At 33.7% G+C, this 15,768-nt stretch overlaps 2 protein-coding genes across 2 annotated transcripts in view; one reads left to right on the top strand and one right to left on the bottom strand.

Annotated features, from left to right (window-relative positions):
* Positions 1 to 156: 156 nt before the first annotated feature.
* LOC100373227 (splicing factor ESS-2 homolog) lies at positions 157 to 8,911 on the bottom strand. Its single transcript, XM_006819940.3, has 8 exons — positions 8,569 to 8,911; positions 6,887 to 7,064; positions 5,817 to 5,948; positions 5,006 to 5,263; positions 4,177 to 4,425; positions 3,037 to 3,140; positions 1,839 to 1,951; positions 157 to 1,653 (listed from the first exon to the last, which is right to left on the bottom strand). Exons 1-8 carry the CDS (start codon positions 8,680 to 8,682, stop codon positions 1,308 to 1,310), a joined length of 1,494 nt encoding a protein of 497 aa, XP_006820003.1. The 5' UTR covers positions 8,683 to 8,911; the 3' UTR covers positions 157 to 1,307.
* A 211-nt stretch (positions 8,912 to 9,122) lies between these two features.
* LOC100373376 (uncharacterized) overlaps positions 9,123 to 15,768 on the top strand; it is a 29,795-nt gene continuing 23,149 nt past the window's right edge. The window contains exon 1 of the mRNA XM_085491254.1: positions 9,123 to 9,219. The gene's annotated coding sequence lies outside the window, so the exon portion shown is untranslated. The remainder of the gene's footprint in view (positions 9,220 to 15,768) is intronic.

Genomic DNA, 15,768 nt, shown 5'->3' with positions numbered 1-15,768 from the left:
GTCAATCCTTACCGCAAGATGTAGTCTGAGCTATACAGAATACACTAGAGCAGGGACTCTTACCAGGAAATTCTTAACTAGAATGATTTGTCAAATTTATTTTTTTGAGGTTGCAATTGTGTACTTGATATATCTGTGCATTGAAGTAAAATAGACTTTGTGTATTTATTTAATTTTATTGGCTACAACATTGATGGGGGTGCCATGGTGGTTCACAAGTGCTAGTATTTGAATGGGCCAAGACATAGCACATCAAATAAACTGACATCCTAGGCACATTGCCTGCTGACCCTGTTCTTCCCATTCATTTTAGTTATCGATGGAGCTTTTAGAAGGCACTGGTAGAATGACTTTCTCATTTGTTATGATTGAAACGAACCCTATAATCCAATGAACTCACTAATAATGACAGATGTTAACTTAAAATATCCAAATTTTAATGTAATTTTAATTCAACAATTAGCCCACAGTAGTCTGTCAGTTTTTAATGCACATGGTTTCATTGTAATCACTGCAAAAACATTTATGAAGCTGCTCTGTGTTGTATCCATAATGGTTCAATGCAGCAGCAGTTAAATAAACAGTACTTTCTTCCCTCTTTCCAGGTTTGCTGCATTCAAAGTTGAAAAAATAGCATCCAGTCAATGTGGATGTAAAGTTGTTTATTCTTAATGCATGTGATAAAATATCTCAGTATCACTGTCGGCATTATACATTGGCTAACTGAAACTTGCCCTCATGGTGGCCCATGTGGGAGATACGTCTTAACACATATTTTCAATAAATAGGTTATGTGAGCATTAACTCGCAATTGTTTGCACACCACTGCACAAAATTTTGTACTACTTTTGGTAACATGAAACATTGTTCAGACAATATATTCTTCATGTACAATAAATCCACTCTGTTATCGTTTTTTTCACATATAGAAATTGTAAATCTCAGTTTCCAGGAAGGTACCTTGTAAATCCACACTTTACATCCTGACCAAGTTTGCAGTTGAGTTGAGACATAATTTTATACGTAAACAAACAAACTGCCTGATTGGTCTTGCTGTTAGATGTTACGATTGGATAGCCAATCAGACACAATCTTGTAAGTATGGTGTAGCTTCAAAATTCTTGTAAACTCCAAGTAGCAGATGAGGATGTGCAAAGATCATCATTCCAGAATCTTGTTTATAATCATGATTCATAACTTGCACCATTATATAACAACACTGACCAGACAACAGTTCTCACATTTCTGGGACATCCTAATAAAAGTGCAAAATCCCACACAAGTGGATTTTTCTACTATTCCAGTATTCAAAAGAAGTCTGTTGCTTTAGCCCGTGATTTACTTGGCTTCTTTGGCAGATTAAGTAGATTATCAGTCAATGTGGACACATCAGGTCCAATACTGCTAATTTTAGGGGTCTTTCTAATACCACTGCTTGATGTTGTGGTTGGTGTTCTGTGTGGTGTTAATCGAACAGGCGTTAATCTGACAGGTGTTTTGTCACCTACTGATCTCTGTGGTGACGGGGTATAACTTGCTCTCAGGGCTTTGTCAGTTGCTCCTCGATTTCCTATGCTTTTACTCACAAGTTTCCGTGCTGCTGGCGACAGCATGCTCATTCGTTCAACTGATCCCATTCTTTTCATTGCTGGACTGTAAATAAACAATAGCACATTATTTGTTGAGCGGGTAATATTTTAATGATGGTCGTGCAACAAAAGCTCAGAACAAGACAAAACTATTTTTCTGGGAATCATGGATGCTGACAAGCTTAAAGCCAGTCCACCATTCTTAATTCCAATGTAATAGAAATTATATAATTACATTAGTTCACTCACGTTTTAAAATTTTCGAGCACTTTGCGAGCGTCACCTTTCTTGGCTCTGTGAGATTTACTGACTTTCTCTGCAAGTGTTATTCCAAGCTGTTCTCTTCTTGGGAAGTTTGCAATCTACAATAGACAATCTGATGTCAATATATTGTATGTCACCAAATACTGCACATAGTGTATGGGAGTAAAACTTGTACATGTGTTATTGAGTTATTTTTCTATACAGCACCTGTCCTCAAGGGTTGTGTATGATGATGTGGTAAGTTACAAGCACTGTAAATTACTTTATTTTCACTAAAGGGATGAAAATACCCTTTTTTCCTATATTTTAAATTCAACTCATCAAACATTGGTGAAAATGGACTCCGTACAAAACAGACAAAATAACTTTTCAGCAAAAACTAATTCCAGTTAAAATAAAGTATTTTGTAGTTATCAATTTGCACATGGGTGGATTCAAATTGGTCATGAAAAAGATTTCATGTGAGAACATGTTTTATCCCATCTCACTGTTGTTACGCATGATGTGATTGGTTAGACTCTGCCATAAAAATGGATGTTACATGGTAAATCACATGGATGACGTCACTGAAACTACCGTACTACGCAATGACACTGCTCATAACAAATTGTCGTTTGATACACTGGTGCTGTCCCGGCCACTGTTACTTTCGGGGTTGCCTTCAAGGATTTTGAGCAACTTTAGCCTTCTGAAATAGACAGCTGACATGCCAGAATGGATATTTGGTAAGATACTTCGTATCGTACGACAAAGCCCCCACTGAAACGTCGCATCCGATATCCTTGTCGCACATTCTACGTTGTGAACACAGTCATTGCAGTCACTTCCATGGCACTCTGACAATTTTATCTGGCAAGTGGTGAAATAACTTGCCTTTGAGAATTTCTCAATTCATTTCAATAATTTTATACTCGATAAATTGAGTGATTCACACTGCTGAAACATGGTTACTAAAAAAGAGTAATCGTAATAAAAATTAATGCCTGAACAGAAGGTGCAAATAGATTGATACACATGGAGGCAAATCCCTATTTTCAGACTACAAAAATATTCATAGAATTTATTTAAATTCACTGGTTTGTGAAGAAAACAATACATTCTACTGTAAAATCTGAACATTTATTTGACACACAGAGAAATTTTCAGACTTTATCCAAACAAGGACAAATTTTTGGTAACTTACCCTGAAAGTAGGTCCCATAGATGGTGTTTCACTTCCGTCTAATCTAAATGGTGTACTTTCTATTTCACCCCAGGTCATCATAGGAGACTCATCGCCATCTCTACCTAAAGTGTAGAACATAGAAAAGAAGTTACAACATACTATCACACAAAAGATGACAATGTCAATTGCTCGTTAATCTGTATAAGCATTTGAGACCAAATGTGGAAAATCAACTTGTCAAGTTGAGGCAGTTTAAATAGACTAAAGGTGGATCATTAGAAACACAGATGGGAATGTGCAAAATATGTATTTCCTAAAATTTGATTTTCTAGATAAAGTTGCTTCATGTTCTTTTGTATACTCATTTGCATACTGTAAATACTTTATTTTAGCTGGAATTAATTTTCACTGAAAAGACTTTTTTGGTGTTTCGTATGGAATTTAGTTTCACTGATTTTTGACGAGTTGAATGTAAAATATAGGAAAAAAAAGTATACTCGCTGGATTTTATTTTCAATGAATCATTCCTTCAGTGAAAATTAGTTTCAAGTGAAAATAAAGTATTTTACAGTAGATTTGTTTGGGCTTTCCATTCTTCCAGCAGATTAAGTTTTTTTTCCCATTTTTTATAGTCATGTCTTAGCTCTAAATCTATTCGTAACATATTTAACGAAATTGATGATGGCAAAACAGTATTTTTATTGACAACACCTCCTGCATAGGGTAGTTATATTTATCAAACAATGATGACAACAATCCATCCTTGTAGTTATCAAATTCCTATTGGCTGGTCAGAATATGTAATACGAAATGTAATAAGTAATGCTGATGTATTGTTTATTACTGGGGCTTCAATTTCTACTTCAATTTTACATGTTACAAGCATAAACAGTGAAGGGGGATATTGAAATTTATTATACATTATGCCTAATTAGCATAAATTAGCATATGGTTCATTAGAGTAAGTTGCGTAAAATTTCTGAGTTGGCCATAAAATAAAAAGTTTATCACCTGATATCACTTATTGGTAGAGCTGGTCGATATCCATGGAGTCATGGGCTGTATTATTCACTCATCTACGGTTTGTTAATAATACTCAACCAGCTCTACAAGCTACAAACATATGATATGAGAAGATAAACTCATAGTACAGCCTACCTGGTGCTGGTGAAGGAGTAGCAACCATAGAATAACCATTAACTTTTGGTGTGTCCTCTGTGAGAATTTCCTTGCCATCGTGTCCTATTTTACCAAGACTGATGACCGCTTTAGCTGCAGCAGCTCGGGCCATCGTTTCTTTTTGTTTGTCCATGTTGAATGGGTTGATCTGAAACCTGGTGTTGTCATGAACAATCTCTCGATGTTTATGCTGCTTGTTTATCTTCTCATCTATGCTCTCATCAACACCTGCAGACAATATAATGCAATTAGATCATGTCTTGTAAACCAATAATCAGTGTTGGCAAACACAGCATTTTGTATTTGGTGGTGATGACATGACTTATGACACATTTGGTGTTTTATAATAAGAAATGTACTGTGTTTTCTTGCAAAGAAATTGTGAAAACGAAAAGAAGACAATAATATAAGAGATGATTTGAGGATCGTTTTCCTAGATAACTATTCAAAATATCCATACATTTCGAGCAATGGGTTCTTCTTTGGTAGCTTATAAAGATGGAATACTGCATAGGCAAAATACAAGAATGTAAGAACATGCATAACAAGTGCGAAAAGAAGCCATATAAAGATACAAGTATAAAACATGCGTATGTGCACTAGGTAGTAAGTAGAAGAAAAGAAGTGGAGCAGTTTGCTCCAAGGCGAAAAATGGTTTCCTCCCTGATGCACCTGAATTGATTTTCATTACCATTGACAACACCTACACTAGAAATGGACATATCTGTACTAAACTGCATTTCACAACCTTCATATCCACACAAGGTTTAATTCATACATTATGGGCAGCATTTGAAAACACTCTTACCTTCAGGAACATACATAAGTTGATTTTTTGCCTGGTACGTCCATGTATCCACCTTTTTATTGATACCTTTGATAGCCAGCCTCGGAGATCCTTCTATCATTTTTAACTGTTCTTCTTTCTGAGTCTGCTCAGCATTGTACATCCATTCATGCTTCTGTTTTTGTTTTTCTTCTGCCATATGCATAATTTCACAGAATGATGCATTGTCTTCGCTTGTGTTCCTTGCTAGATATTCATCAAGTGAGCGATTGGATTCATCTGCCAAATTATTAAACTTATTAACATTAATATTAAACAACAATTCAAATGCTATTCTTTTTATACTACTTTGGCTCAATACATAAATTAGCAACATTGTTATTAGCTCAAAAACCAGCAATCACATAATGGTTCTCCACGGTATGAAAATTAAAAAGAATGGATTGAGTTAGCGTGGGTCTTGAATGAATATTCAGTTTGCAGAATCAATACAACTACAAAGTATAATCCTATTAGCAGCACTACTAAATTTCTGCAAGACAAATTTTTGGCTAACAGTAAATAATTCACAAAATCGTATATTTATATTCCACTACATAAAATCATTGTATGTCCCCTACGATAATATAGAGCGGGTGTGACCACAAGTCGGCACCAGCAAGATTCGAAACACAACTGTTCAGTCAAAACCAAAGCAGTCAGCCAATTCGCTAGTGAGTTTGCAAATTGGCTGCCTCAATACTTCTGAGATTTGCTGTAACTAATGAGGGTAGTGGTCCAGCTGCTGACACATATGTGCTCAAACATGACAGCATTTGGCTACAGTCAGTACCTGGTTTCTTTTTCTTGTTGACTACTTCATTATCATTATCTTCCAAATCAATGAGTAAATCCTGTCGTCTTGGTGATGACCTTTTACCTTGAAGTGCAACGTCAGGTGTTTCAAATGTAGATGGACTTGCATCTGTTGAGAGAACAAAAAAGATTAATGTTAAATTTTAGTATTGCAGTGTTATTAAAATTTAGTTGAAAGTCTGAGGTGGTACATTTCACTCCAAGAAAAGCAACGTACATGATTACATGTACAACATAACAAAAAACCTGGAAAATACTAGTACACTGCTTCAAAAAGAAAGCATATGAGAACAATGTACAAAAATGAAACACTGACATTCAGTGTAAAGACATAAAATTGAAGACTTACTCAGACTTACAAACTACTGAGAGACAAAATTTCCTAAAATGATATTGGGCTACTGTCTACAAAATAGAAGCTCACACAAGTTGTATATTGAAACTGGATGACATCAGAGTTTTAGAAACTCATATTGAAAACATTGTAAATATCATTGCCTCTAAGGCTGCAATAATTTCTTGTATATGCCATTATGTTCTAAGATCCACAGTTTTTTAATTTTACCCCATCTAACATATTTTCTAGAAATATGGGGAATGCCCATATCACAACTTTGAACCCAATTGATACAAAAAAAATTGCCCGATTAATAACTTTCTTAGTTTTCCAAGCTCACACCACACATCTCTTTTACAAACTTAATATAATAATATATTCAGGTTTCGCAAATATTAGAACTGTCTCTTTATTTTCAATTTAAATCAAAACCGTTTTGCTCAGAACATCAACCATTATTTTACTCCATTCCCATTCAACACAGCAAGCATCAAATAAATGCTTCTACTTGCCCCAAGCCAATCTTTCTTTCAACAAACGTAATTTGAAATATAGAGCAGCTACTCATTCTTTACCAAATAAAATAAAAACAATAAAATAGACGTAAAGTCATTGTATACCAACACCTAACTGAATGGAGATCTATGGAAGCAAAGCTACACCACCAAAGTGTATTCATCCAACAATAAATTTCAATTCATAGTACTTACATGTGTCTGTGTTTTCAGTAATTGTATGTGGTCTCTTGTGTCTTGTAGAACTCAGCCTAATTGCCAATTCCCTCATTTTCTCTGTGTCCTTATTTTCCATCGCATCAATATATTCTTTCTGAACTCTCATTTTCTCCATGTCGGGGAAAAAGTCTCTCTCTATGATCTTTTCCATATCCTAAAATTGGAAAGGAATCGGTTATTTGAAAAGTATGTAACACCCCAACAATATAGTATGGTCAAACCTGTGTATACTACTGACCTTACAAGGCTCAAACAAAATTAGATTAGGTTGATTACTTATTAATCAAGTAGAAGCCTACTCATGAATGCAAATACCCAGAATGTAATCATTTTGAAAAAAATTATATTAATACTCCTGGCAATATAAGAATATTGACTTAAAAAAATAGTTAGGGGTCACCAGCCTAATTTTTGAGACACTGATGGTTGTATTTTAGTTTGGTTACTTTTACAATGATTTTACCATATGCCCCTATGGGCTATGGCAGAGACATTATGCATAGGCCAAAAAATCATATAGTGTGAATGATGGGGTAATTTTTGTTGTCCTAAATTATTTCAAAAATCTAGATTTAAAAAACTGTCAAAAAATGCAATTTTTCTTTAACATTGTGTTCTTTGGAATTGTTCTAAAAATTTTGGAATTGTTTTAAAAATTATTTGGACAAGTTGCTCAGAATATGTCACTGTAACACACAAAAGAATTCTATTTTATACTTCCATGGGACAATAGTTTCATGATTTTACAGTAATAAACCAATGAACATTGTCATGCAATTTTTGTACAATGTAGGCTTGTTATGAATAAATTTAAAGAATACAGAGATGGATTTGATCATCAGCTTCCCACTCAAACATTGCCATGGATTCTGCTATAGTAAAATAGAGTGAACATAGGCTGTGGATCCATAGCTCTTCTTGTGTTGTTCTTTAGTCTTTGTGATGGTATATTAGTCATTTCTGTTTAGTCATTTTATGCAATTAATTATTTTCAGATATTAGGATTTTTATCAAAAGAAGAGCTATGGTTCTTCCCATAGACTTGCATTCAATACATTTGCATACAGCTATAACCTAACTTTGATTCCCGACCCCTCCCACCTCGGGCGATACGAGACAAATGTGGGGCATTAGACAGGGTTTACCGCCAAACTGTGCCCGTGGAGGTGGGGTAATAGCTGTGTTTCGTGTCCCGTCATCGCCAGCATCGCCAGTACTCTGCTGATAGCAAGCATGGCGGACAGTGGCAATTGGTGGGAGAAATGTGGGGGGTTTGTTTTGGGTGGGGATTTGCCTATCCATCTTGCCCCAGGAGGTGGGGCATTTCGCAAATTTTATAACAATAATTTCCAAATCCCCCACTAAACTCCGAGGTGGGCTGGGTGGGGGTTGACATTGACTGGAGCATTACTGACTCAGAAAGTACAGCAGTAAGCTCACTAGAAACTATGAACAATCTAAGAAAACTGTAAAACAATAAAAAACAAAAGTCCATGAGAAACCTAAATCATGTGTACTCATCCCATCAACCACAGTCAGGTAGAGTGACTTGGGATCAACATTATCTTCATCATGACTCAACAAACGTAATACAATACGTCAATACACCTGAGCAATGTTCAGGTTTCTGGCAACAACAAGTTTGATTGAACACTTACCTCTGTGTACTTTTCTTCGGCTAGTACTTTTTTCTTTGGTTTATTTTTATTAATCACTGCTCCCTCCGTCTGTGTGACCATCACGCCTTTTCCACCAACCTTCACGAGCGCCATAGTGTTTTCAATGTTTCGTCTCACAATTTCCAAACAAAGCCTAAAGTTAACTTGTCCCCGGTAATATATGAAACAGACAATAAAGGAACGCCGTTTCTCTTTCTAAGAATCCACAAAAGTGTGTTCTTTTAAAAATATGAAGCCACTTTCACTGGAAAACAAGAAAAATACAAATGTTTTGACAATATATTATAAAACGTACATATCGCGTCGGTTTCCGGGTTGTATGGTTGTTTGAAAAATCTTATCTCAAATGGACGGTACTCGAGCAAAGCATAAAAACTTGTTGTAAATTTCGACGAAATCATATTTACGTCAGAAAACTTGATTAAAACTTAAAACTTTGATCATCATTTTCTAATTAACATCAAATTCATACGAATAAATGCCTTTCTTCGCACTAAAAACATCAAATTATCGACATGGACATTAAGAGGGCGCACTGTTAAATCACGTGACTTTATTTTGCGCAAATTTCGAATCGATTGTATGTTGGGAAAGTCATCACCGATATTGTTTCTGCCCATGCTGTTGCAGGTAACTAGCTACTAGTATACATTTGGAATTTTTGCTGTTGACTTCAATTATTTGAGCTTGCACGTTCAGTGTGTTTATTTCTAACTGGCACATTCACGGTTGTGTAGAAATTTAATAAATGTTCTGGTCACAGACGCTCGGTTTGTGATGGTGATGGTGATCGTTCGATGATGATGAATTTCCCTCGATCAACTGTTTTTTTCTGGGGGTTTTTCTTCCTAAGAAATTCTCCGTAGGTGTATTTTGGCGCACCACTTTGATGTATTTAGTCAATCAAAGCTCAGACTATCAAGAAACAGACTAGAAACGACTATTGTTTTAGATGTGAATTGAGAATTCCTGTCTGTAGGACGTGTGCCAATGATGCAATAGAATAGAATAGAATAATGCTTTATTAATACCGTAAAGAAAGAGTTAACATTTCCTTTTAGGTTTTCAGATTAATAAAGTAAATAATAAAAGTACATGAAATATAAAAATTGATTTAAAAAGAATTCAACATTAGTGAACAATTCAACATTAGTGAACGACAAGAATACTACAGACAAATATTAATAATATAAGAAATATTAAAATACTGTGATATGTAAGTATCACTGTATGTAGCATAGAATATGTAAAAAATATAGAAGAACATGACAAAATAAAAGAATTAGTCTTGTTTAGATTTAACTAAATATTTGCAGAGAGTGATAAGATGGTTTGTATTTGGTGACTGTAGTACAAGTTTAAATTGTTCTTTTTTGTTTAAGTTTTGGTAATCACTGTTAATTTCTTTAAGGATATTATATATGTCATCTCTGTGTTTTGTGTACAGTTTACATTCTAGTAAATGATGTAATTCATCTTCTATCTCTTTACAGTGGGTGCATAATCTGTCTTTTATCAGTGTTTTTGGTTTTGTGTACCTTCCTGTTTCTACAGCTAGTTTGTGACTACTTGTTCTAAATTGTGCTAGTATTTTGATGTAATGTCTGCTATCTATGTGTTTTATGTAATGTTCCATGTCTAGTGTGGTTTTGTATGTACTGTAAGTGCGCAGTTTTGCATCATCTCTTTTATTGTCATTGTTCCATGTGTTAGTGTAATATTCTCTAATTGAAATTATCACTTCTTGTATTGTTATATTATCTATATTACATTTAGTATATATTTCTAAGTTGTCTTCTAATGACTTCAACCATGACCCCGGGTAATTATTTTTCTTCATTTCCTTCAGTGCATAGTATGCCAAGTTGTTGTAGTCAAGAGTTATTAGGTGTTTATAATACCTAACTGCTTGGCAGTATATTTTGGAGATAAGGGGTTCCCGTCCCATTTCCATCCTACAGGCTATTTTGTTTGTCTTATTATTTAAATTTAAAATTTGTCTGCAGAAACGGATGTGATACTTTTCAGTTTCTGTCTTATCCCATGTAGCAGGTTTGAGAAGCACACCCCAAATTTCTCCTGCATATGTTAGGATTGGTAATTGGGTCATATTTAACAGCTTTAATTTAATATTAATATTATTTGTATTATGTAAATATAGTTGTGATTGTATACATTGTGCTTTGTATGCTTTGTCTGCTAGTCTATCAGCTGTAGTTACAATATTACTATTTGACTTAAAAATTACTCCTAGGTATGTGTATTGTTCTTTGACTTCTATTTCTTCTTTTCCATAGGTGAATTTTTGTGATAATATTTTACACCAGTTTTTCCTGAATATGACAATTTTTGTTTTTGATGTGTTGACTTGTAGCCCCCAACTAACTGTATATGTATGAAGGTAATTTAGTGCATTTTGTAGCCCTACCTTTGTAGTAGACAATAATGCAATGTCATCTGCATATTGTAGACAGTTAATATGTTTACCATCTAAGTCTGGTGCTGGCATTTCAATATTTGACAGTCCTTCAATAAAGTCATTCATAAAGATGTTAAACAATGTTGGGCTTAAAGGGCAGCCCTGTTTAACACCATTATCTAGCTTGAAATGTGGTGTTATAACATCTCCTAATTTTATAACAAAGTCCATGTTTTTGTACATCATTTTCATAATGTTATATACTTGACCGTTGATGTTATTTTTCAGTAGTTTATATTGCAGTGCTGTTCTCCACACTGTATCAAAACATTTTCTTAAATCCACAAAGCAGCAGAATATTTTTTCCTTTCTTAATTGATATTTTTTAATAATGGTGTGGAGTGTCAATATATGGTCAGTAGTGCGATGTTTGTTACGAAAACCTGCTTGGTTTGGATGTATGGTGAAGTTACTTTCTAAATAGCTGGATATTCTTTTGTTAATAATACTACTAAATATTTTAGCAATGATGTTGCTAACAGATATACCACGGTAGTTATTAACATCCATTTTATCACCTGTTTTGTGTACTGGTGTTATAACATTTGTGTTCCATGACTGTGGATAAATACCAGTTTCCAAGATGTGGTTATACATTTGTTGTAAAGCTTGTTTCACTATTTTGTTGCTATATTTCAACAGTTCTCCTGGTATTCCGTCTGGTCCAGTTGCTTTATTGTTTTTCAGTTTTCTTGTTGCATGAATAATTTCCTGTAATGTTATAAGTTTGTTTAGTTCATGATTGTTGTCCATTTCTTTCTCTAGCTGCAACAGCCTGTCTTCGATTTCTTTTATTCTCTCAATGGGAGTTGTATCATTTCTACTGATTTTCTGAAAATGTTCAATCCATGCTGTATATGGAATTTCTTTTATTGAACTGTTTTCTTTTGTCTGTATTAATAAGTTTATCTTCTTCCAAAAAGTTTGTACTTCATCGTTCTCATCTGCTTGTTCAATGTTTGATAATAATTTTTGTTGTTTCTCTTTCTGTAGTTTCTTTACATATTTTTTGAATTTCTTCTTCTTAGTGTAGTACATTATTCTTAGTTTACCATCTGTTGGATTTTTTTGTAACATTTTTGAAAGTGTTTGTAATTCCTTTTTCATCATATTACATTGTCTATCAGTGAATTTTACTTTGTTTTGTTGTGTTTTCTTCTTTACTTTCTTATGTATGGAGCATTTATTTGCAAATTTGTCCATTAATGTTTGAAATTCATGAGCGATCTCATCACTTTCTTTGCTGTTATTGTAATTTTTTAAGAATGTATTTGCAATGTCTTCGCTCTCCTTTGTTTTCATGTAGATTTTATACAGTTCTTTATTTATTGTGTTCCATTGGTATTTTGATGGTGCCTGCGCCTGTAGGTTTTTATTTATATCCATGTTCTCTTTATAACTACTTTGTGTTTTTAGAATTGTTCTGATTGGGCAGTGGTCACTGGTTGTATGTAGTTCTTGTACTTCAAAATGAATGATACTCTTAAGAAGTTCTTCACTAGCTATGCTGTAATCAACAGTACTTGCACCATGGTAACTATAACATGTCAGTTTTCCTGACCAGTCACCGGGAGTTCTTCCATTTATTATTCTCAAGTGGTTTGTCTTACATAATCTAACAAGTTCTTCTCCAAATTCATTTTTCCATGTGTCTGCGTTTCTCCTTTTCTTGATGTTTGTATCATAAATGTATGTATCTGGTATTGGGAGGTTTGTTTGTAACTTGTCTTCATCATCTATAATAATATCTTCAAGTTCTTTGGTTCTTGCATTGAAGTCACCTTGTATGATTATATTTCCTTTCATTTTGAATTCTTGTATTTCATTGTGCAGTTCTTCATATGGGTCATTGTTATTTTGGTTGTAATAACTTGAATTTTTTGGTGGTATGTATGTTGTCCCAATGTAAACATCTTTTTCTAAATGGAAAAACTTTTTTCTTAATTTACACCATATTGTATAGCTATTTCTTGTTGGTATGATCTGGATTCCTTCTTTTATACTATTTCTGATAAAAATGCTGATACCACCTGATGATCTCCATGCTTTCTTATTTTTTGTTCTAATTTTGTGATACACATAATATCCCATTGGTTTTGGTATCAGTCCTTTACTTTCCTTGTCAAGCCAGGTCTCAGTCATTGCATAAAAGTGGTAGTTTTTTATGTGATGTTCTATGTCTAATGTTCTTTCTGTTTTGCTATCCAATGTTTGACGAGTTGGTTTGTAGTTATATCTTAGGCCTGCTGTATTCCAGTGACCAATATTGATGTAATTTGGTGTCATTTCATTGTATATACATTGTCTCTTTTTTTTCTTTATCGTCACTGTCATTATTGGTAATTATTTATATTTTCGTTGTTTGTGTTGCTGTCCTGACAGTGTCTGTAATTCTGTGATGTTTGCCATTTAGTATCATAGTAGCTCTTCCATGGTGTTGTATAGCCTCTGTGTGTAGAAGAATGCATCTCTAGATATTTATCATTAAATCTTGGTTGATAATTCTGTTTTTTATATTCTTCTTTGTGTCTTTGTTGGTGATAGTGTACACTTCTTGGTCTAGCTTCTAGAAAGGTGTATTTATTTACCTCATTGTTTATATTTGTAATAAACATGGTGGTTGCGTTATATTTATTGATGTGTATTCCATCTCTGCTTAATAACTGTGTTGTGATATTGCCCATTGGTATAACATGTATATCTTTAGTTTCTTTACTCCTAATGTAAGAGTTTATTTTGTCCATTATATTTGTTCTCTTTACCTTCCAGTGTTGACGTGGTATCATTTCACACAGAAAAATTTCTGTTGACGGATATTTCTTGTGTGTTATATTTATCAGTACATTGAGTTCATTCTTGATTGATTCAGAGTCTGTCCCTTCATCTATGTCATTTCCACCAATATTTATTGTTATACTTTTTAGACTTTGTGGGAAATGATTATTTTTAATAACTTGTTGGAATGTTTCAATCTTTGCACCACTATAAGTGAGAACCATCTGGTTCTTTGCAAGATCACTGTTATAGATGTGTTTAGATTGAGAGTCACTGATTATCAAATGCTCTAGTTGTTGTGGTATATTACGTTGTTTAAGAATGTGTCCTTTTTCAGTAGAATTACTTGTAGGCTTGTTATTTTGCTTCTCTGATTTTCCCTTTACAATATCACTATATTTGGTTTTATTTTGAAGTGGGTCTCTTGGTGGGACTTCTTTGTTTTTCCTGTTTGATACCAATGACCATTCCTGTTCTTGTGTGTTATTTATTCCCAGTACGTCTATCTTTTCATTAATTTGTTGGAACTCGTTTGCTATAGATTTTGTTATTGTTGTAGTCATGTCTTCTACTTCCTTTTGTCCAATATTTGGCTTTTCTTGATTATGTTTATGTTCAGCTTGTAATTGTTCAATCTCTCTGTTTTTTCTTTGTAGGTCATCTTGGAGTCGGTTAATCTGAATTGTTTTTTTCATGTTCTCATCCCTCATTTTTTGTAGATTCTGTTTTGTAGTTTCCAATGCATCTTTTCTGGTTTGTAACTGTTCTTGAAGACTTTGTATTTCAATATCTTTTCTTTCTTCCTTTTCATTTAGTTTCTTGCTGGACTTGCTTGTAAAGTCTGTTATTTTCTTAAGTATTTCATTGTGGCTTGTTGTTATTTTTGTATCTAGGTCTGTAATCAGTGTCATGTAGTTTCCATGTTTTTCTTCCATTATTTCTATGATTGTCTGTAGTAAGTCTTTGTTGTTATGTTCTGGTGACAATGTTGTAGATCTTCTAACTGGTATTCTACTTGGTGTTTCTTCTTTTATAAAGTTCTTTAATGGTGTAGTATGAGGACTTTTCTCATCTCCATTGCTTGAAATACCAGAATCAGATGTACTGCATATTATTCCTTTTTTCTTCTGTTTACTAATTTCTGTTACCTCAGACTCTACCATGATACTTTGTTGACTATTTCTTTTACTGGTATCTGTTAATTCTTCTACTTCATAAATATCAGATGAGTATTTTGTATTTGGTTTTCTGTATTGTCTTAAACTTGCTTTTGTATTAGCGTTTAATTTTGTTGTATCCTGTTCTATGGGGGTTCTGTTTTCACTGATATGCACGTCTAATTTTAGAGACTGTTGTATTTTAGTAAATATTTCTGTACCTTCATTCATTATCCATTCATAGTAATTATTTCCCTGTATTAATAATGTCCCATTGTTATAGAACTTGACTGTTACTGCTGTGTGTTCACTTATTATATGCAACTGTTCACTTTTTTCTTCTTTCTTTTTAATGTAAGAGAACTTGTTTTCTGGGTAAATAAATTTAAATGCTCTTAGCCATATAGAATTAAAATTTGTCTCTGATTTCAAGGTAACGCTACCATGGTTAAATTTTAACTCTATAGATTTCCCAACATATTTTTGTACGAATTCTCTTAGTTTGTCTCTATTCTGTTCTTCTGTCTCTTTATCAGTTCTTCGTTTCTCTATCTCAATATTACTCATCTTTTTTGTTTATTCAGTAATAATTATTTTACCAAACCTATAACTATCCCAGTGCTTCCACCTCTCTTATAGAGAGGTTTTAACACTACCGGAGTTGGCCGCCCAGGAGATAATTATATAGTTTGGTTGTTCTATTTTAGACTTAACCTAACTATAGTCTATTATGTGAATTTATTATATGCTGAAAAGTTTTCTAAATAG

This window comes from Saccoglossus kowalevskii, chromosome 16, assembly GCF_978046115.1.
Source record: "Saccoglossus kowalevskii chromosome 16, keSacKowa6.1, whole genome shotgun sequence".
NCBI classification, from domain to species: Eukaryota; Metazoa; Hemichordata; class Enteropneusta; family Harrimaniidae; genus Saccoglossus; species Saccoglossus kowalevskii.
This window is presented reverse-complemented; position numbering and strand designations above follow the sequence as displayed.